This window comes from Cryptomeria japonica, chromosome 6 (assembly GCF_030272615.1).
Source record: "Cryptomeria japonica chromosome 6, Sugi_1.0, whole genome shotgun sequence".
Lineage (NCBI taxonomy): Eukaryota > Viridiplantae > Streptophyta > Pinopsida > Cupressales > Cupressaceae > Cryptomeria > Cryptomeria japonica.
Genome location: NC_081410.1, coordinates 566,558,608 through 566,579,975, shown reverse-complemented (window position 1 = coordinate 566,579,975; position 21,368 = coordinate 566,558,608). Strand labels below are relative to the sequence as shown.

The 21,368-nt window shown below is 32.8% G+C and overlaps 1 protein-coding gene across 1 annotated transcript; it reads left to right on the top strand.

Annotated features, from left to right (window-relative positions):
* Positions 1-11,053: 11,053 nt before the first annotated feature.
* On the top strand, positions 11,054-13,121 carry LOC131049356 (pectinesterase-like). The gene is made up of 2 exons (XM_057983404.2): positions 11,054-12,176; positions 12,272-13,121. Exons 1-2 carry the CDS (start codon positions 11,141-11,143, stop codon positions 12,961-12,963), a joined length of 1,728 nt encoding a protein of 575 aa, XP_057839387.2. The 5' UTR covers positions 11,054-11,140; the 3' UTR covers positions 12,964-13,121.
* Positions 13,122-21,368: the final 8,247 nt, after the last annotated feature.

Genomic DNA, 21,368 nt, shown 5'->3' with positions numbered 1-21,368 from the left:
GAAAGATTGGAATTTTATTATTCTCATTTGGAGACTAAGACATTAGTGGCATCATTAATGTAAGGAAATATCATGATAAGACAAATTATATTCTTTTATATCAGAAATGAAATGAAAAATAGTACAATAAGGATGATAGGCATATAGGGAGAAATTTAGTCTTACTTGTGTGAACTTGTAGATTATGTGCATATGTGTGGAGTGATTGACTATCAAAAATTATCTCTCTTCTCTCTTTATCTAGTTATGAAGATTAAAAGAAATGCTATTAAATGATGTAATTAAAACTTAAATAGAAATAATTGATTGTGGTGATAACTTTAATAAACCCTCCCTCAAAAAATTGTATAAAATCTTGGTGAATATTAATTTTTTTCTAATAATAATAATAATGTTTATTGGTAAATCTTTCTTTTTATAAAAAAAATAAATTTTATTGGCAAATTTGTTTATATCAATTTTTTTTGGTAGAAAATATTGGTGAATCTTGGAAAATAATCATTGTATGCATTAATTAATATTTCATTTCCTTTTATTTAAAAATAATCTTTTATAAAAAAAATAAAGGCATGAAGGTTGAAATCATTAATGAGTTTAAGAGTTAGACTATACTATTTTTGGTTTCTACCATTAACATAAAATAATCTAATAGCCCTCTTTCTATTTTGTGAGATAAAATTTACAAATAATTTGTAATACTCATGGGGCTAAAAATTGCTTTTAGACCATTGGTTTTCATTCAAGTCAACAATTCAAAAGCAATTTCAAACCCCACAAGCGTTACAACTTATAGGTACATTTTACCTCATGGAATACAATGAAAGTCATTAGATTATATTTTAAATCAATGGTGGAAACAAGAGATTGTTAATATAATGTTGATATAACCCTAAAGTAACTAATAATTATGATATATTATTGGTGAATTAATTTGGATTTCTACAATAAATTATTAAATGTTGGTGAATATGATCCAATCATGTATCAAATATTGTGGCGAATCTTTAAGTTAAAAAAATTAATAAAATAAATTCTCTAGCGATTTAAATAAGATTAAAATAAAAATTTGTAGAAATGTGGCGATTTGGGTCACCATAAAAGTTAAAATTATTAGCCAATTTTGATTCCCAAATTTCAAAAAATAACCAATTGGCGAATATTAGCAACTAAAGTTTTCACTGATTGATTGGTTGCAATGAATATTTAGAGGCATGTATTAAGGAGTGTCTGTTTCATTCTGCATTGAGAACCAAAGTGGGTTGTTTTGCCTATGAGTGCATAATGTCGAGTAAGTAAGTAAATGGAATACTTTTTGCATAGATTTTATAGGTAATCCATGTAGCTTAGATGATTGATAAATCATGAAGGGGGAAAAAAAAAGTATTGATTAAGATAAAATCTTATCACTACATATAGAATTTGTGTCGAGAATAGGAAATTGATATTTTGTGATTTCATTTTATTTGGAAATAGAATTCTTAGCTTCGTAAAACCTCTGTGTAATTGTTAAGAACTACAAGATTGTTGTGTTGGGTTAGTGAAAATATAGAAAAGATGTTACTTCCTTATCTTATTCGATTTATGAATTTTAGTAATATGGATAAACGATAATGTTGGGAAGGTGACACTTGTGAACTAAGATTGCATGGTATTAAAGTATAGTAGTTAGACTAATAGCCTTAGTGTCTATGGTTCATTCTCTAACACACTCAGGACGTGTGATCTTGGAAGTAGTGTAGTGGTTACTCCCTATGATGTGGCTAAAAATGGTCACTTTGTTCCGTGTTATTTTTGTTTTATTGCGACATTGTTTTGACTGTCTTTTAACTTGTGTTTTGTGGCTAAGGGGCTAGCATTTTCTTTTAAAATTTCTTATGGCAAAATGGCCACTAAACTCTTGTTCCTTTTTTATTTAAATTTGATACTTGTCATGTTTTCGATTTTGTTGATTGTCAAAATTTCTGGCATTTTTCTTATTTATCATCATATTTGGCGATCATCATTTGGATGATGTCGGGCATTTTGAATGTTTGTAATAGTTGGCCCTAGCTATGTGTTAAGTGTTATATCTATCACATTCACTTGAACCTCTTATAGTGGGTTAAGGGAGAACACCACAGAGAGTTATTCTAGGCATAATGAGGTAACTAATTAAATAACAAGATTAGTTAAGGAAATTAGTTTTTTTTCTTTGGTGAAATTTTTTGAAATCGTTTGAATTATAAAATGTAGTAGAAAGACGTGTGAATTGGACCTAGTAAATAATGTGGTAGCTTTAGATAATTATTAAAGATCTGTAGACTTATGGCTCATTGAGTGTTTGAAAATCCTACAAGAGTTCTAATTGAATCAAGTAGACCTTAGATGGTTGAATGTAGGTAATTATATATTCATTTCTTCTTTTGTATGAGGTTGTATCTTGTATCTAGAATGATGTTTTGATGTTGTTATTGACGTGAGTTTACACCCTAAACCTTTATTCCCTTACTTTGTATGCATTATGTACCTTAGAGGTAGTGTGCAATATTAGTTATGACTGAATTTTAAAGTTCAATTTGAGAGCATGTTATGCTTAACCTGGGAATGCAGAGAAGTGTCTATAATTAGGATGTTGCAGTAGACATGTAAATATCATTTTATGATGCTTATTGATGTAAAATAAATGTTTCCATGATTGGATAGACTAAGTTATTATGCTTTATACAATATGATATGAATATTTTTGGATAAGGATTCCTATAGAAGATCTTTTCTTGTATGAATGTAAGTTAGGATAGTAGTTCCTAGAAGCTGAATAAGGTGTTAGTATGTATAATCTAGGTAATTCGAGATAATGAATCTTGTTGTAATTCTTTTAATGCATTGATTTTTGTAATTAAGGAACATAAAAGGAAGATTGTTCAATGTTAACTAATTGATTTCGTAAAGGAGGGAAATCTTTTTGTTAAGTTAGATGACTTGGATGTTGATTTCTATACATTATTATATTGATTTTATGGATTGCAGTTCTCCTTAAGTTGAGTTATGATTTTGGGTTATGATATGTGAGTGTGATGACTTAGATGTCCTTGTTTTTCATCCTACCCTTACGACTTCCAGGAGTAAGTCGAATGCTAGTGCGAGAGAATGTAGTACCCCTACCCTGTTCAGATCTTTTTGACCTCTTTGACCAAGGTTTACTTTTATGTAGCTTACATGGATGGTTGATTTATTGTGATTGTGGTGTGTTATTCTGTTGTTCTGCTTTGCAATGTGACCAGGTGCATATGATTATGTGTTATTTTACATTGAAGAATAGATATTGAATATACAATATTTCTTATTGCTGAGTAGTTGTAAACTTTGCTTCTACATTGTACTTTATAAATTATAAAATGTTAAGTTTATTTATGTGTTACTAATGATGGACTAACAGATTTACGTTATGTGAAAGTTGATTTATGTATATGTTGTCATGTTGTGTGAAAGTGTATGGGGTGGGAGTAGATGATTTTCCTTGACTCACTTTGGTGAGACAGGGAACGTCATGATTCTCCTTCACAAGTGTGTTTATTGTGTTTGTGTATATATGTATACGTGGTTCGGTGATGTAGGAAATTATAGGTACAAGTACCGTGTAGGTATGAGGAATCATCTCCACCTGGTTCCACAGGTTTGAGTGTACTTAATTAACCTAATGGAAGTAGAGGAGGTAGTTCTAAGGTCCTAATGTTAACCCTAGCCTTGCTCAATTGTGAGCATCATCAATATTTTGTTTGCCTTGTTGATTTGCCAAGTAGGCCACTTTTCCAACATTGGTATGTGTGTCATGTTCTATTTTGGATTCAGTTGAGTGTTGAGTGTTATGAGTTTTGTGTGTTTAATTATTCTCTTCTTGAGTAGTTAAGGGGAATTTAATATGTGTTGTGTTGATTAAAGGTAATTAAGAATAAATTATATTAAAATCATTTTTGTGGTTGATTAGTTAATAAAATATTTTTTAATTGTCTAAGTTAGAGTGAATGATGAATTATTAGTGAAAGTTCAATTATATTTGGCTTGAGTAATTGTTTTTAAAAAAAAGAACATTTTTTTTGTAATTTGATAAATCAAATTCTATTAAGCTAGCAAAATTAGAGTATTTATTTATTACCATATGGTGGAATAAAATGTGTGTTATGCATATTTGAACAATTAGTATTATTTTCCAAAATTTGGAGATTTCCAACCCTACAATGGATTTTTGAATTTTTTATTGGGAAGGATTTGCTTGAAGAGATTTTGTGGGTAGGAGCTTGTTGGATTTGAGTGGAAAAACTCTTGTTGCTACTCAATTTTCGTGAGTTCTTTCAGAGTCTTTGGCTCCATGTTTCATTTTGAAATTCTTCAACTTGAAGGTGAGTTTTATTTGATTTTATCCCTTGATTCTGTATGAAAGTGTGTAATTTTTGTTGCAAATGGATAGCAAATGGATTTAGAACCTTTCTCCAACTTGAAAATTGGATTTTAGTTTAGATATGAATTTGTATATTTCAATTTTTAAAATGAGAGTTGCTTTAGGGAAAGTGAATTTTATTTCAAAAATGTGATGTTGTTCACCCATCAACCATGGGGTTTAAGGATTTTTTGATTTGGGAAGTTTTAATTTTTTGAGTTTTTGGAGGTCCATCAATGGTGGATGGCCTCCAAAACTTGGTTATTGGTCTCCTTAGACTTTAAAAAAAATGTGAATCTGATGTTTTAAATATGAAATTATTATGTGGATTAATGATATTATATATGAAAATATCATTTGTGGATTGAACTGGATCCGTTCTCCTAGCGTTAGGGCCAATTGAGTAGTTGAATACATGTGCTGGAAATGCATTGTTGCCATGAGTTTTTTTGTGTAAAAAAAAAAAACTCAGTGAAAAAAAAATCATAGTAAATGTTATTTCCTGTGCAATGGGTACTATTTAATATTGTTTTTAATTCAATTTAAATATATATTTATAATTTCTAATTTTTATTCGGAAATTGGTGATAGAGGAAATTCGGTTTTAAAAGAAATATCAGTTTAGTATTGAATATATAAATATATATTTATACTATGTATTTTAAATTAGGTAAATGAAGAGAATGTTAAATTTGATTGGATATAATAGTAAATGATTTTGTGAAAACAAAGGCTATAGGAATAACCATCAATTTTTGTTAGTCGAAATGATTTTAATTTGGAAAAGATTATTTTGATTTAAATATTGAACTTAGTTTTCAAAAGTATTTTAAATGTTATTGTCAGTAATTTGAAATTCGAATTCAAATGGTATTTGTTATAGACAAATTGGCTTAAATTGAAATGATTATATATTTGTTTATAAATGATGGCTTAATTAGGCTACGAGTTGTTGTTATTCCTTTAAGGTGTGTGGTTTAAAATCAAGTATTGAGCAAAGTTATTTGGGGTGTATGTTTACTTGGACCCTTTTGATGTGTTATTCCTTAATGTGGATTTTATCATCATGAAAGAGTCAGTTATTGAAATAGCTGCAATTAGTTGACATTAGATTTTAAGTATATTTTGAGTGATTGTTATGATTCCTTAACATGGATGATTTAAAGTGCAAGTAGATTCATTTGAGTGTTTACTCTGATTGGTGAATTTTTGGTGTTGATTTGGTAAAGTCATTCTTGTCTCATAATGGCATGTCGTTGAATATCAGTTTATTGTGCAAGTTGAGTTGGTTAAGTTTTGGTTGTGGTCGTACATGCTTTATTGTGGTTTTGGTCTTGTTTTTTGGATAGACTAGTTGTTCGTTTCACACCTCCAATTGGTTTAACTATGGTAGAAGGTTTGTTCAATCATATTGTCTTTTAGTTTTTTTTTTTGAACTCCTTATGTTAGTTGGCTTTTGTGCTTTGTCTTGGGGTTTTTTGGAGGTTGTGTAGTATCATAAAGAAGAGTGGTTTTCGAGTGGGGGCCACGGCCAAAGAGATAGCAGGGAAACCCATAGAAAGTTGAGTAATAAGTAATACAAGAGTTCCAAGGGCAATTACCGATCGATCGATCGAGAATTAGATAATCAATCTTTGTTAAACCTTTCGACAAGATAACTCTGATGCTTTCTTATTCCCTTAAAACTATTGATTGGTTACTCTCACTTCATCTAGATTTTCTTCTCTATTTTATCTTCAACCTCCACTCTCCCGTTGTCAAACTCAACAGCTGGGAGGATGTCGAATTCGTATGCCGCATAAAATTTTGAAGAGGAAGACAATAGCATTCAACGTTGAATTTTCACAGCGATTGTAATTTTGCACGAGACATTTGCTGGAGATTCTTCTTCTTATTAATATCATTTAAAGCGTTTTGTATAAGACTGTTCGTACTACGGGCTTTGTCCATGCTGCTTTTCATGACCGGATAGTTACTCGAGTCAAACATTTATAGTCGTTTTGTATAGTTTTGACTAAACATTAATTGTCATTAGTCGTTGATGAATATAGATAACGTAAGGGGCATATATCCGGAATTCACATCTCCTTCAATTGTAATTCAAATAAATAAAATGGTAGACCATCCATGCAACTAATTCAACCAAAGTTTTTCCAAAAAGAGTTGTTACCGTATATTCAAACATCCATTTCAAAGTAGTTTATGTTCTATTTTTATGTAGATTCATTCCAGAGAACTTGGAGTGAATTCTACACAATTTAGAATTGCTTTTCATTTTCGTTAACCTACCAATTTTTCGTTAGTGGATTGTGCAAATAGAAGACGTTTCTATTGGTCACGTGGAGTAAGTTTTTGTGTGTACGAAATAGTGCATGGAACTGAGAAGCTCAAATAACAAAAAGGGGCAAATCTCAAACCACTTCGTCTAGCTCATGGCTCTCCTAAAGCTATTGTTATCCACGTGTACCTTTTGTAAGAAACTCGCGCAAAGTGAACAAAATTGTTATAAGAAGGAAAGGCCCACATGTGGCTTTTGTAAGAAAGAGGGGCATGCTGAATACAATTGTTACACGAAGGTGTAAATTCATGAGTGAAATAAATTAATCAAGGAGAATCAAGTTTATATTCCTTCTTCTAGTTCATTTTATTCTTATTTTGAGAATCATGCCTTGGTGAATCATCACTCATGCACCTAGGTATGTTGGATGGATTATTGATTCAAGAGCTTTAATTCACTTCATCTATCAAGTTGATTCCATGATTCCATGTTTTCCTGGAGAACCACTTCAAGGTAGACTCTTGATTGCAAACAATTAGCTTGTTCACGTTGCTATTGTTGGTAATAATGGCTTAAGTACAGGTTCAATAGGTAATGTTTATTGAATTCCTAACATCACTCATAATCTTCTATCAGTATATCAGATTACACAACAAGGCTACACAATTGAGTTCACTCCACATTCGGTGTTCATTGGTCATCCCACATGAAAGGTTTTTGTAGTTGGTAGTGCTAATCATCAGTCCAAGGTGTTTACCTTTGATCACTCCATTGATGATGACGATAATCCATATGTTCCTTTGACTCCTTCATCCAGTGTGAGGAGTAATTCAGTTCCTCTTAATGGGTTTGTGGATCTACTCATGATTCTCCTATCTCCTGCTACATCAAAGTTGATAGTTCACATAGATTCCAAAACTTCGAAACAATTGGAAATATTTGGTTTTTCAAATTTGTGGTTCTAGGATGGTTTCATTTTAGGACTTTTCAAATTGTCTACTCATTCTTCTCCTTCAAATTTGGAGGACGTGTTGGAGGAGGCATCACTTCTCTTTGCAATTTTCATAAATAAATAATTATGATGAGATCATATTTTATTGGTAGGCCAATACAAATCTCATGATTTATTATTTTTTAAATTTATACAATACATTTTATTAGTTGTGAATATTAATAATCAATATTAACAGCTTTGGAGTCATGTCTATAAAAGATTAAATTAACACATAATCATAGCTATTGAAACATGGTAAAGTAATCTATTATATATATTTTCCCAACCTTGAAACATTAAATTAACATATAACAACTGCCTTACCCCATTGAAGGGCATGTCCCAATCTTTTCCTTAAAAGAACTTAATTGAAATTAAGATAACTTAAGAGAAACAAAAATTAACCTGAACTGGATGCAACTTTAAAGCTAAAAGAATAGTGTTCATTTTACCATTTAGAACAACTCTCTAATAAATCTAAATGAAAATTACTCCATATCTAGACTGTTAATGCATGCAAATTATAGCATCCAAGATATTTGTGTCACAACCACACATTATTTACACTGCACAAAAGTTATAGAACTACAAAAGAGAAAACAAGATTTATGTGATATTCAATAACACGATTCATTGGGAATAACAACACTAGAAAGATAACCTTAAATTTAATATTACAAGAACTTCAATGCATATTTTGAATCTCTTTTGTTTTGCTAGTTTATAATATAATTAAATAAAAAATAAGGACATGTTAAGATTATGATAATTTTGGGTACCCATTTATAATTGACATCTTCTTTACCAGAAAATAATGATACCATTTCTTGTGTATTATTTTGATGAATTAAATCCATCTCTTGATCAATAGCACTTTACCATTTTTCTTTTATTATTTCTTCCTTAGCAAAAATTAATTCATGGGAACATGGAGAAAAAATATCTTTATTTTGATGAGTTAAATCCATCTCTTGATCAATAGCACTTTATCATTTTTCTTTATTATTTGTTCCTTATAAAAGATTAATTCATGAGCACATGTAGAAAAAATATTATTAATGCATAACTAAACTTGTAGCCTGATGATTTGATGGGCGTTTTCCTTTCTCATTATATTAGTGTACTAGATAATGATATTGAATTTGGATAATCCAATCCTTCTTGTTCTTTTATTGATTCGTTAATATTGTATTGTTTTATCTCAAACTTTTTGAGTAAATATGATTATGTATCACTATTATTTTTGTATTCTATTAGATCAATATGATGAAAAATTAGAATGTTAGACTCTTACAAAAGACATCTCTACATATAAATTCTTTTCTCCTTAAGATCATATAATCATTAGATTTACTATATGAAAAAAGGATGCATTTTGAACCCTTATTATCAAATTTCCTTATTTTCTCTTTTTAAATATGTTTATATGATTATTTCCCAAAAAATATCATATTCTTAGGTGGTGGTTTCTTTTTTCACTGTGGTTCTTCGAGAAGATATCCTTTATAAGGTTTTAGTTAAACTTTCTATTAATCAAATAAGTTATTATATTAATTTATTCTCATCATTATTTGTCTTGATCATTGCATGCCTTAATCATTTATTTAATGTTTTCTTGACGTGTCCTATGCATCATTTTTACTACTCCATATCATTGTTGAGTATATAAAGGCAAACTTAGCAACTTCCTCATTGATAAATCTATTAAATTAATTAAATAATTCATAATTATCTTCTCGCAAGTTAAATTTATCTTTTATTTAGAAACTTCTTATTTTCATTTATCTACTTAATAAATTAAATATTTAATTATGATCATCCTAAGAGTTTGAAATGATAATTTTCTGCTTTCATTTGAGTTAAACCCACAAGCAATCTAGTCAAATATTGGTCTTTAATCTTATCCTCATTCTTAATTTTATTTTTCATAAGATTCTTAAAATACGATCATTCCTTTGTCATTTTTTCTATGCCAAGTCTTTATCCATGTGTACTCTATTGAAATCCATTATCATTAAATACGATGTTACGCTCTTGAGTGACATACATATTACTAATGAGCAAGTCAGTACAACAAGTTTTTTCTGACGTATATAACTTGAGACTATTAAATACGAATCGAACTAGCAGCCGCACAGTTTTGTGGTGCAACAAGCAACCGATAGGCGGAAGGGTTTGTTATATATTTCTTCTTCTTGAAATGTTCACGTTCAAAATGATCAAAATGATTGCGGCAATAACAAACCGTTCCTTTTCTTTATTCATAAAATGATGTCTTCCCCATTGAGACTACTTACTCTTAAATTGCTCTTAAATTGAAAGACAATTTTTCTTTTTAATTTAACTTCAACCCATCTATTAGATTTTTTCCATATGTAATAATAAATCTTCCAAGACATAGCCAATTTTCCACTTAATAAACTGTTATGATTTGAATCATCCAAAACCTGATACATCTAATGTAACTGAAATCTTATCTTATTTATGAATCAAATAGTCGAAGTTGAAGAATCTTATCTTGATTTATGAATCATTCAAATGGTTGAAGTCGTCTGATTTATAGATTCACATAACTGTACATCTCAGCTGTGGCTTTATGATAAGAAGAGCTATTTAAGAAATACGATCAAATAGAATTTGTGTTTCTAACGCAGTCGAGGAAATTTCCCTTATACTATTCAACCTAATCGATAGAGATGAAAAAGTAAACAGAATCCAGAAGTGTGAACTGTCAAAGGAATTTCGTCTATAGTGTTCAACACATTTTTGCTTTCCTAATTTATGCTGACGAAAAAAACTGTATACGCAGTCGTGCGCTGACCAATAACTTTATAAGGAAAATAACTGTTTAAGGAAAGAACTTTCTGATCGATAAGCCCTTCCATGACATAATTAGGGCAAATTATGGTATAAGGAAAGCATGATTTTAAACTGGCTGCTAACATGCTTAACCTATGGTCAACTTGATTACAGAGAGTCTTGTACGAATTACTTGATGGAATATAACTATATTGCAAACTTGTTGTAGGCTTTTTCAATCCAAGTAGGCGATGATGCAGTGCAAACGCAATGAGAAATCAACGCTGAATGCTACTCTTAATTTTATGCGGCACGAGATTCTGTCGAATACTTGGTTCTCGTAGCTGCTGTATTTGACAATAATAGAGTTTAGATTGAAGTAAAAGAGAAAAAGGAAATCTACGACAAGCAATTGGCTACGTAAAAGAGAATAAGAATTTCATGGCACCACCGGAGTTATCGTTTCGATACTGATTGTCCAATTCCCGGTAGATTACAACTATGTCACGGAATCCCATCTTATAAAGTGCGACGCTTGGCACATTGGAGATTCAAACCATCCATTACATTTCTCCCAGGAAGCTTTAAGCTTGCTTTCTTACAATTCGAATTCTGTCCTCGCCTGTGAAACAACAGAAGCATTGGCTTAACAAAAATGAAGATTGGTTATGCCAGAGTTGATGAAGAGAAAGCAGAAAATTCGAAAAGCAGAGGCGTGGTAGTTGCTCTGACGTCAATTCTCGTTGTGGCCGCACTCGTGTTTGTGGCAGTCAGTGCTTCTGTGGGCTCAAACTACATCGCTCATCATCATCGTCATGCTTGGAGAACGGTCTCCAAAGTGGCGAGCTCGGCGTGTAGCAAAGCCCGTTATCCCGAGCGATGTATCTCGTCCATGGCTTCCTATCCTGCTTATCAGACCGCCAAGCTTGACGATCTCACTAACTTCGCTTTTCAAATGAGCTTGCAAAGGGCTCAGAAAGCCCACGAGTTCGCCCTCACTCTCCAAAACAATGTGATGAATGAAAGAGAGCGCGCGGCCTGGCAAGATTGTTTGGAGCTCTTCGAAGATACCATCGATCGTCTCAACGTCTGCTCGAACAACGGTTCCTTAGACACAGACTCCCCCATTTGGTTGAGTGCAGCTCTGACAAACCAGGAAACCTGCTTGAACGGATTTCGTGATCTCAATTTGAGTGCCACCAATCCCATCAGGGCTCTCCTGTCGTCCAGAGCCGTTAATTTGTCAGAATTAGTGAGCAACTCGCTCTCCATGTTCAAGCTCTCCACTTTGCCTCCCACGACCATTAACAACCGCCGCCTGCTATCTTTAAACAACGGAGATTTCCATTCCCACCGTGGCCGTGAAAGTAAAGATGGATTTCCCGAATGGCTGTCAGCGGGAGATCGCAAGCTATTGCAGGCCTCAAGCCCGGCCAGCCAAGCGAATGCTGTGGTAGCCCAAGACGGTTCCGGCAATTACCGAACAATCGCCGAAGCAATCAACGCTGTGCCTGAGCAGAGCAGCAAGAGATATATCATCTACATTAAGGCGGGAACTTACAAGGAGACCATCGACATATCCAACAAGATAACCAATTTGATGTTGGTGGGAGACGGCAAGGATAAAACTGTTGTGACTGGAAGCAAGAGCGTCCAAGACGGCGTCACTACCTTCAAAACTGCAACTGTGGGTAAGACTTCAAAACCACGAGATAGTAGTTTAGAATTCGCCCAAATGAATTTTGTGATTGATTTTGTATTTGTGTGTTTTTGTGTGCACTTGCAGCTGTTTCTGGCAATGGATTCGTGGCAAGAGATATGACGTTCGAGAACACGGCAGGGGCGGAGAAGCACCAGGCCGTGGCACTTCGAGTGGGGTCTGACCAGTCGGCCGTGTACCGGTGCAGCATCAAAGGCTACCAAGACACTTTGTATGTCTACTCCCTCCGCCAATTCTACCGCGAAGTTGATATCTACGGCACCGTGGATTTCATCTTCGGCAACGCTGCGGTCGTCATCCAGAACAGCAATATCATCGCCCGACGTCCCATGAGCAACCAGATCAACACAATCACTGCCCAGGCAAGAACAGATCCTAATGAAAACACCGGAATTTCCGTCCAGAATTGCGTAGTGTCAGCGTCTTCTGATCTCGAAGCTGTGAAAGGATCCATCAAGACATACCTGGGGAGGCCGTGGAGGGAATACTCTCGCACTGTGTTTATGCAATCCACTCTGGGCGATCACATAGACCCTGCTGGTTGGTTGGAATGGGACGGCAATTTCGCTCTCAGCACGTTATACTACGGGGAATACAGCAACACCGGAGGTGGCGCAGGAACGTCAAAACGTGTGAATTGGCCTGGGTTTCATGTGATCAGCAGTGCCACTGAAGCCGCCAAGTTCACAGTTGCTCAATTAATCTCTGGGACCTCATGGATTCTAGCTACAGGAGTCGCTTATACTTCAGGCTTGTAACTGATATTTAAGATATATCTGTTTACAGTATTTTTTATTGCTATTCAATTTGTTGTGTAAACATCGCGAATAATTTGCTTACGCCATCGCAGCCATCTGCCACTCATTTATTCTCAGTCAAACAGTGTAAATAAACACGAATTCCCATGTACCTTTGCTTGCTGTCCTTGCAGTAATCTATGGAATAATATGGAAGCGCAAATATTTAATTAAAGATGATGGGGAGTCTTATTCGTTTCTAATTAAAATGTAAATAAATGTATGAGAAAATGTGTTGAGTGCAAGGTGCTTTTAAAAGATATTTTTAAAAGTTTGGACAAATAGATTATTAAATGTTAAATAATGATCAAATTTTTGTTATTGTTATATTTATTGTTTAAATTTAGTAAATAATTAATTTAAAGAAACGATGTTAAACTCGTCATATATCTTTGTTTGTTTTCTCTACAACAATAGAACAAGCTTTGTCAATACAATATCAAATTAAAGATGTCGAGGAGTCTTATTTATTTCTGAATTATAATGATGGAAAATAAAAATAAAAAAACCCTTTCATATTATAAAAATATTATTGACCTACCATTTTACCATTAAAGGGTTGATGCAAATGTTATATATGCATTTATTTTAGTGGAGAAGGGCCAATTATTATGAGGGTTAGCTATTTGATAATGTACAATGAGCTAACGAGGATTATTGGATATTTTTGGCGGAAACCTTACCATTCCTTTTAGTTTCAACCCTTAGGAAAATTGTATCTCTTTTTCTTGTGAATCTCTTTATAGTTAATAAAAATGTGTGATTTCGTTTTAACCTATTGTGTTATTGTTGAGTCTATTCACTCTAGTGATTGAAACACTTTCTCTTTTTTTTTTTATCATCTACTTTCTTTTGGTCTACTTTCCTTTATTCCTTCTTTTCATCTACATTCCACTAGTTAGGATCCATCTAAATAGATCATTTGTATAAAACCTAGCTCCATAAAATAATTTTATTCTCTTGGATTATGATCTTCATAGGTAATGTTTTATTTCTATCTTCTATTCATCTTTCCATTTACCTCTATCAAAGGACAAGTGAGAGCTCATCATTTTGTTTTAAAGAAGCCATTTTATAATCTTGTGAGTTGACTTATAGACAATGTCACACACCTACACGTCTTTCCAATGTTTTTGGTCATGTGTAGTGCATTGGCTATTGTCAAGACCTTTAGACCTCTCAATTTTTAATTTTGAATATGTTTGGCGAGACTCATCCTAGATTCTAGTTAAGGTTGGTGTAATATCAAACATTTTCATTTTTAATCCTTTCAATCTTACCAAGAAATTATACTTGATCATGAATCTAGAATCTATTAAATAATATTTGGTGAGGATTCATGGTTATTTACTCTGTTTAAGTATTTTATTATAGCCTATCAACTTGAAGTTATGATCCTACAAAGTTTATGGGGTTTTCTCACCCTTGATTTGTAAGATTTAAGAGGTTTGTACATCATAGTAATCATTGGATTCTATATGTAATTTCCTTTACTCTATTGTCACATATATCAACTATATACCTAGTATCAATGTCCCTACCATTTTTCACAAACAAAAAAACCTATCTATTTGTCACGTGTAATATTTTTGTACCAAGAGTTCTCAATAGAATTCTAAGGATAAATTTACAATAAATAAATGTTACGAGTGAGAGCACAAAAGGAGAAAATCCAAAATTAGAAATTAATACTATTGATCAAGAATTCAAATAAAATCAAATTTGCAATGTAAGGTTTTTTATAAGCAATACAAATACTATTAAAATTGGTCAACTAACTCCTGAATTGTCATACGTAACAAATAAACTGTTGTATGCAAGTTATTCAAATGCAATACACCACTATTCTCCCCTTATTAAATTAGTTTGAACAAAAGTGGAAGATTGCGAGGTTTAACACAATCCTTCTGGAGACTTTGATGAAGCACCTTAACCAATCTTCCTTGCTCACCTAGGAAACATCAAACTGATTGCATTGGTCGATCTCTTGACTATAAAACTTCCAACCATTCACACAACATGAGATAACATAAAACGTTCCCACCCTCCATGCATAATAAGACACATTTCCTCTGAAATTCCATATCTCGTTTGAGTGCGTGTAATACCTCCAATAGTGTTGCAAATGAGAAACCATCCTTTGAAATTCCACATCTCCTTTGAGTGCATATAATGCTTCCTATAGTGCTATGCAAACAATCCCTCCTCTATTGTACAAATCACCAACAAAATGTGTGCACTCGAGACACTTTTCCTTTGAACATCCACATCACCTCAAAGTGTGTTTGATGCCTCCTCAAGTATTGTATGATCTCCAACCAAATGTGAATACACCAAGTGCACTCACAAGAAATATCGCCTGCTTCCTCCTTGAAGGGACATATAATGCCAAGTTCCCACTTTTGTTTAGGGTGACAAAAAGGGTGCTTCTCATGCAATGAATAGTCTGTAAGATAGAAGATAGCTTGGGATGATAAAACACCTCCTACCTCTATTGCCTCCAACCTTCAATGATATTTTAAAACTTTATCCATTTGGTGTTTCAAATGAGACTTTGAAGGTTGTGCCATGAGTAACACGGATGTCTTTGAAAGTATAAGTAATGTTTGAGATATGCATAACCGTAGCTAAAAAAGGAGAATATTGATTTCAACTAATGATGGACCCATATACCTTCAAAAATAAAAACACAACTCCTTATGTATCTGTTTAATACTTTAACCAATAGCATACAATGAGGCAATCTCACCTCTCTGGAACAGTTCTTGGCCTCAAATGACTATACAATCGGATTGCAAAAACTCATGGCAATACAAATAGTTTTAAAACTGATCAACTAGCTCTATAACTATGGTATGCAACCAACAAACTATTATATGCAACTTATTCTAATGCAATATGCCGACAAAGGGGACATATACATTAGCAACACTAAATTTAAGATACTTGTTGAAGTATAAAATTTAAATCAAGTCATAGATGAAATAAAGAAATATCACATATATCTGGTCATTTTTTTTGAGAATAAGGGGCTAATGGATATTTTGGAGTGGAATAATTAGATTGTCTTTGTAAGAGAGATGGTTTGGACAAATTAATTTGTTTATTACTAAATTACATAAGCTAAAGCATTCCTTGGAAGAAAATGAGAGGAAGATATAGTATGGAGTTATCTTTGGAAATAGAGACATGAAGAAGAAATCAAAGGAATATTGCTATGCATTTAAGAGATCCAATTTGAGTGACTTATACCTAATAAGAAGCCACTCTATATGGACCAATGTTTTTTTTAGTGAATATGTTTTTAAATAATCCTAAACGTGGAAGGGAGATCTCTAGCACACTAGTGACTACATTACCTATTGATGTTGGAGATCCTTTCCCTTTTCTAGGTTTGATGAGTAGCATTGGGGAGTTTTTCTAGCTTGATATCTCTTAAGAGGAACTTGTACATGCCATTACAAAGGAAGATATATTATTCACAAAATAATAGCTAATTTTTTTTTAACTCTTGTTTCTTTTTAATTTACACCTCATCTATCCCCTCGAAGTTATCTTGAGTGATCCAACTCAAATTTTGATTCCAACAACCTTTCCTCCTATTAATTGTTATATTCTAAAATATTTTGAAATTAAAATATTTATTTTAACACATCTCAATGAATTAATATATTTTAATAGATAACTTGCTACTCTAGTTCCCTTAGGCTCCCAGGTTCTTTGAAATTGAATATTTTTCAATGGTACAAGATCAAGTGTTGGTTCCGAATGATGAATGTGTGAGATCAAATGTGCATCTCAATCCACTTAGATTTGATTTCATTTGAGAGTTTCTCTCATTTGTTATATGAAGTAGAAAAGAAGAAAAGGAATGGACTTTGTATAGAAATTTCCATGTTGTAGGAAAATGAATCAAAACCATCCACTCTACATAAGATTCAAGCCCTAAATCATTTGTTGAAGCTAAAAGAATTAAAAAATTATTGAATATAAGAAAGATGGATGAATACATGGAGACAGATGAATATTTAGATTCATCATTTTTTCTAACCAACATCTTAAAAAATTTCTTGTATTTCTTTAGGAATACTTTTGCAATTGTAGTTCAAGGAAATATCTGAATCTTTAAAAGGAAGATCTAAAAGATAATAATGTGATCACAACTAGGAATGAGCACATGAATACAAATGTAATATAGTTGATAAGTAACATAAATTGGGTACCTATTACCATGAAATACCTGTGTACTCATTATATGGTTTGTCTAGAGTTGATTGCTACATAAAGGTTATTTATATTGAGAATACTTATAAGGAGCTCTTGTGAGTGGATGTTCTTTTATTTTTCCTTTTTCATTAGTAAGATAATCATAACATTATAATAATTTTATTTTTGGTAAATACTTTTTGTAAAGGTTTTGAGTCTGGTTTGTTAGTGTAGATTACTCCATCTTCTAGATAATCTTTTAAGGGGATAAGATTGCTTATGCACATTTCATTTCATTCTTACAACTATAATTTTGTGTGTCACTAGTCTTAGATGAATTACATGTCGATTCTTAGACTACATTACCACAATTCTAGGAGGTAGTTGATCTCATTAAAATTATATATATGTTAATCTATTGTAATTGTACGTATTAGTGGTATATTTTCCTTTATCCACATATTCCATTTCTGTATCAATTTTTATTTGGTTAACTTATAAGACATACATGATAGTCTCATATGCACCAACTAGTATCAATATTCTATCTAGTAGATCCTAATAATTCTTGCATAGTGTCAGAATTGAATTTGGTTAGATTGGAAGTTTGGTTAATTTTACGTATGCAACTTGCTTTTACTCTATATTGTGTGTTTTCTTTGAACCATCTCACATATAAATCTGCATGAAAGAATTATTTTCATTGAGTCCAACCTGTGTGCAGAAAGTCTGTCTATTTTCTTAATCAATGGCTACAAATTTATTTCTAAAGGCATGTAGTATCTCTACATGTAATTGTGTTGTCTCTATTAAAGGTGTGTGTATGACATCATTTATCATTTATCATTTATCATGTAGTATCCCTACATGAAGTTATGTTGTCTCTATTGAAGTTGTGTTGTATATTTTTTTCCAGTTGCAATTGTAGATCTTGCATGCAATCATTTATCATCAGAGAAGTAAGTGCATGGTTGATTACCAGTTGGTGCCATTTATTTTTCCTACCGACCACATGAAAAATTCTAGTTCATTAATAATAAGGGTTTTTTGCATCTTTTAGAAAGCTCAAAACTTATGAAGAAAAGAAATCAGCAGTGGTTTCTTTAATCTAACAAATGGAGTAGTATTTCTTTGTTTCAATGAGCCTCAGAAAGGCATTTGTTCTATCCATTATTATCAAATTCCTCTAAGAAAGGTGTTGTATAGGTTGTATGGTATCATTTTTCTCATTTTCATGTTGCATATAATGTAGCAACACAATGATACAAAAACCAGATATTTTCCTATGCAGAAACCTTGGTGAAAAATTTCCTTGTTCCGTTGTACAAATCCTTCTCATTGTGATGTGGAAAATCTACCTTGGTTGGACACAACATGCAGATCTATGTATTGTGATCTATAGAGCATAATATTTCATTTGTGCAAGATGCACCATTTAGAGGCCTCATTTTGTCTTTCCTACCATGATGATATTGCTTTGTCTTGTCTTTTCATCTATAGATTTGGAGGGATTGCCATATTTCCTTAGCAGGATAAATTATGTTGATATAGATTGTGTTGAAAGTTATTTTAATCTACTAACACAACAATTTGTTTGGCAAGCAAGACCCTTTGTGTGGGGTTTTCTATTTTCAGCATGACCTCATTTTTTATGGGCTGACTTTCATCTTTTATGATGCATGCATTCATTTACCTGTCCATCTGAAGACAATAAATATTTTGCAACTTCATTATTTGAGGTAGACCCTAAATGTTTCTTTTCTAAAACAAAACATTTTTTTATGGTTATTCAACTTGAGAACTTCACTTGAAGGATTGAAGATGAAACCACTACATTGAAGGTGGTGAACAAAAAAAGATGAGGAATACCTTTTTTAAACAAGTCATATTAGAGGTTAGATGAAATGGAGGCAAAGGACATATTATCCGGAGTTACCTTCTTTCTTAGGGGTGATTCATGCATGAGAAGCATATTCTTTTCTATTTTTGACCCTATAGAAAATAGGAGAAGCACATTCTTTTCCATTTGTGCCCTTTAAGAAAAGAGGGGGCTTGACATTATGTGTCCCTTCAAGGAGAAATGGGGGATAGCTTTTTTTGTCGGTGCACTCATTTTTGATGGTGATTTGTACCTAGTAAAGGAGGGATTCTTTCCATAGCACTGGACGAGGCATTAGACACAATTGAAGTTCAAATGTGGACTTTCATAGGAAAGAGGGTCTTATGTGCAGCACTAGATAAGGTAGTAGGCACAGTCAGATGAAATGTGGACTTTCAAAGGAAAGGTATCTCATTGTTCAAGGAGGTTGGAAACAAAGGGTATAGGAATAACCATCAATTTTTGTTAGTCAAAATGGTTTTAATTTGGAAAATATTATTTTGATATAAATATTGAATTTAGTTTTCAAAAGTATTTTAAATGTTATTGTCATTAATTTGAAATTCGAATTCAAATGGCATTTGTTATAGCCAAATTGTCTTAAATTGAAATGATTATTCTTTAATGTGGATTTTATTATCATGAAAGAGTCAGTTATTGAAATAGTTGCAATTAGTTGACCTTAGATTTTAAGTATATTTTGAGTGATTGTTATGATTCCTTAACATGGATGATTTAGAGTGCAAGTAGATTTGTTTGAGTGTTTACTCTGATTGGTGAATTTTTGCTGTTGATTTGGTAAAGTCATTCTCATGCAATGATTGCATGTTGTTGAATATCAGTTTATTGTGCAAGTTGATTTCGTTAAGTTTTGGTTGTGGTCATACATGTGCTTTATTTGGGTTTTGGTCTTGTTTTTTGGATAGACCAGTTGTTCGTTTCACACCTCCAATTGATCTAACCATGGTAGAAGGTTTGTTTAATCATATTATCCCTCAATTTTGTTTTTTTAAACTCGTAATGTTAGTTGGCTTTTGTGATTTTCCTTGGGGTTCATTGGAGGTTGTGTAGTGTCATAAGGAATAGTGGCTATGAAGTGGGGGTCATGCCCAAAGAGGTAGCAGGGTAACCCATCGAAAGTTGAGTAATAAGTGATAACTTAATTAAAAAATGGGGGGTTGGGTTTTACAAACATTAATCAAAATAAATTGTGCCCCTCTCTTGGTTGAGTGCTAGTATAGACTCAGGATGCAATGGGAAGGTCTGGAATGGCAAACCAACTACCTTGTCCTAATGAAAGGTTTGTTGGGTTCGCAAGAGACATGGATGGGGGCCAGAGGTTCAGCAGAGTCTACCAGGGTAACCCAGGATGGGGGTCGGGACCTACGGAGGCCTACCAGGGTAACCCATACCAGCTATGCGATGACACTCCTACCTTATGTTCACTAGTGTATAGTCATGTGTTGGCTTTACTTGGAGCACTCTTGTGAGAGTCATTCTTGTATGATTATGTATTGGGTGAGTGCTTTATGTACATGTGAGACTATGTGATTCTTTATTATGGCTTACTTGAGGGCCTTAGTTCTATCTCCTAGCACAGAGGGGTGGTTCCTTTTTGGGCCACATGGTCGGGTGGTAGTGCAACTTTCCATTAGGTATTTTGTTCGTGCCTTCTTGCGATGGATTAGCTTTGCATGCGCTCTAGTTGTTATTTTTGTATTTACTCCATTCCATGTTTTAAATGGATCCTTTTGTTCTTCTCAGATCATTCATGTATATCTTGGACCCTTATGTGGTTGGTTGTATTATTTGTTTATGTACGCCTTGATGGAAGGTTGTAATTGATGTAAACTTTATGTATTTTTCATCTTTTATTTATTATAAGGGTCATGCACTTGAAGCGGACCCGAAGATGTAGCCCATTAGGGGTGAACTTTGATATCAATTGGTGTTGTATGGTGTATGTGTTCATCTGATTCCTTTTAATTTTGGATGTATGAATGGTATTATGGTCAAATTCTATAATGTAATTTAGGTGATATTAATCTTAATTGTATGTATGAAGTTATTAATTTAAATGCAGTAATATGGATTATGATGAATGTAGATTTAGCAATGTAATGTAACAAATGATAGATGAATATATTCATTCATGCTTAGTTTAATCTCTTGTGGAATTTAATTATTCTATCATGAGTAGGTTTAATCAATCTCAATGTTAATTGGATTAATGCACCTTAATCTTCATTGGATTAATCGAGTAATCTTCATTGGAAACCTT

Bases quoted from the DNA above. Each gene is read 5' to 3' on its own strand.
- LOC131049356 (XM_057983404.2), top strand. From the start codon at position 11,141: ATGAAGATTGGTTATGCCAGAGTTGATGAAGAGAAAGCAGAAAATTCG. The intron at 12,177-12,271 runs GTAAGACTTCAA...GTGCACTTGCAG, and splicing joins CTTCAAAACTGCAACTGTGG to CTGTTTCTGGCAATGGATTC.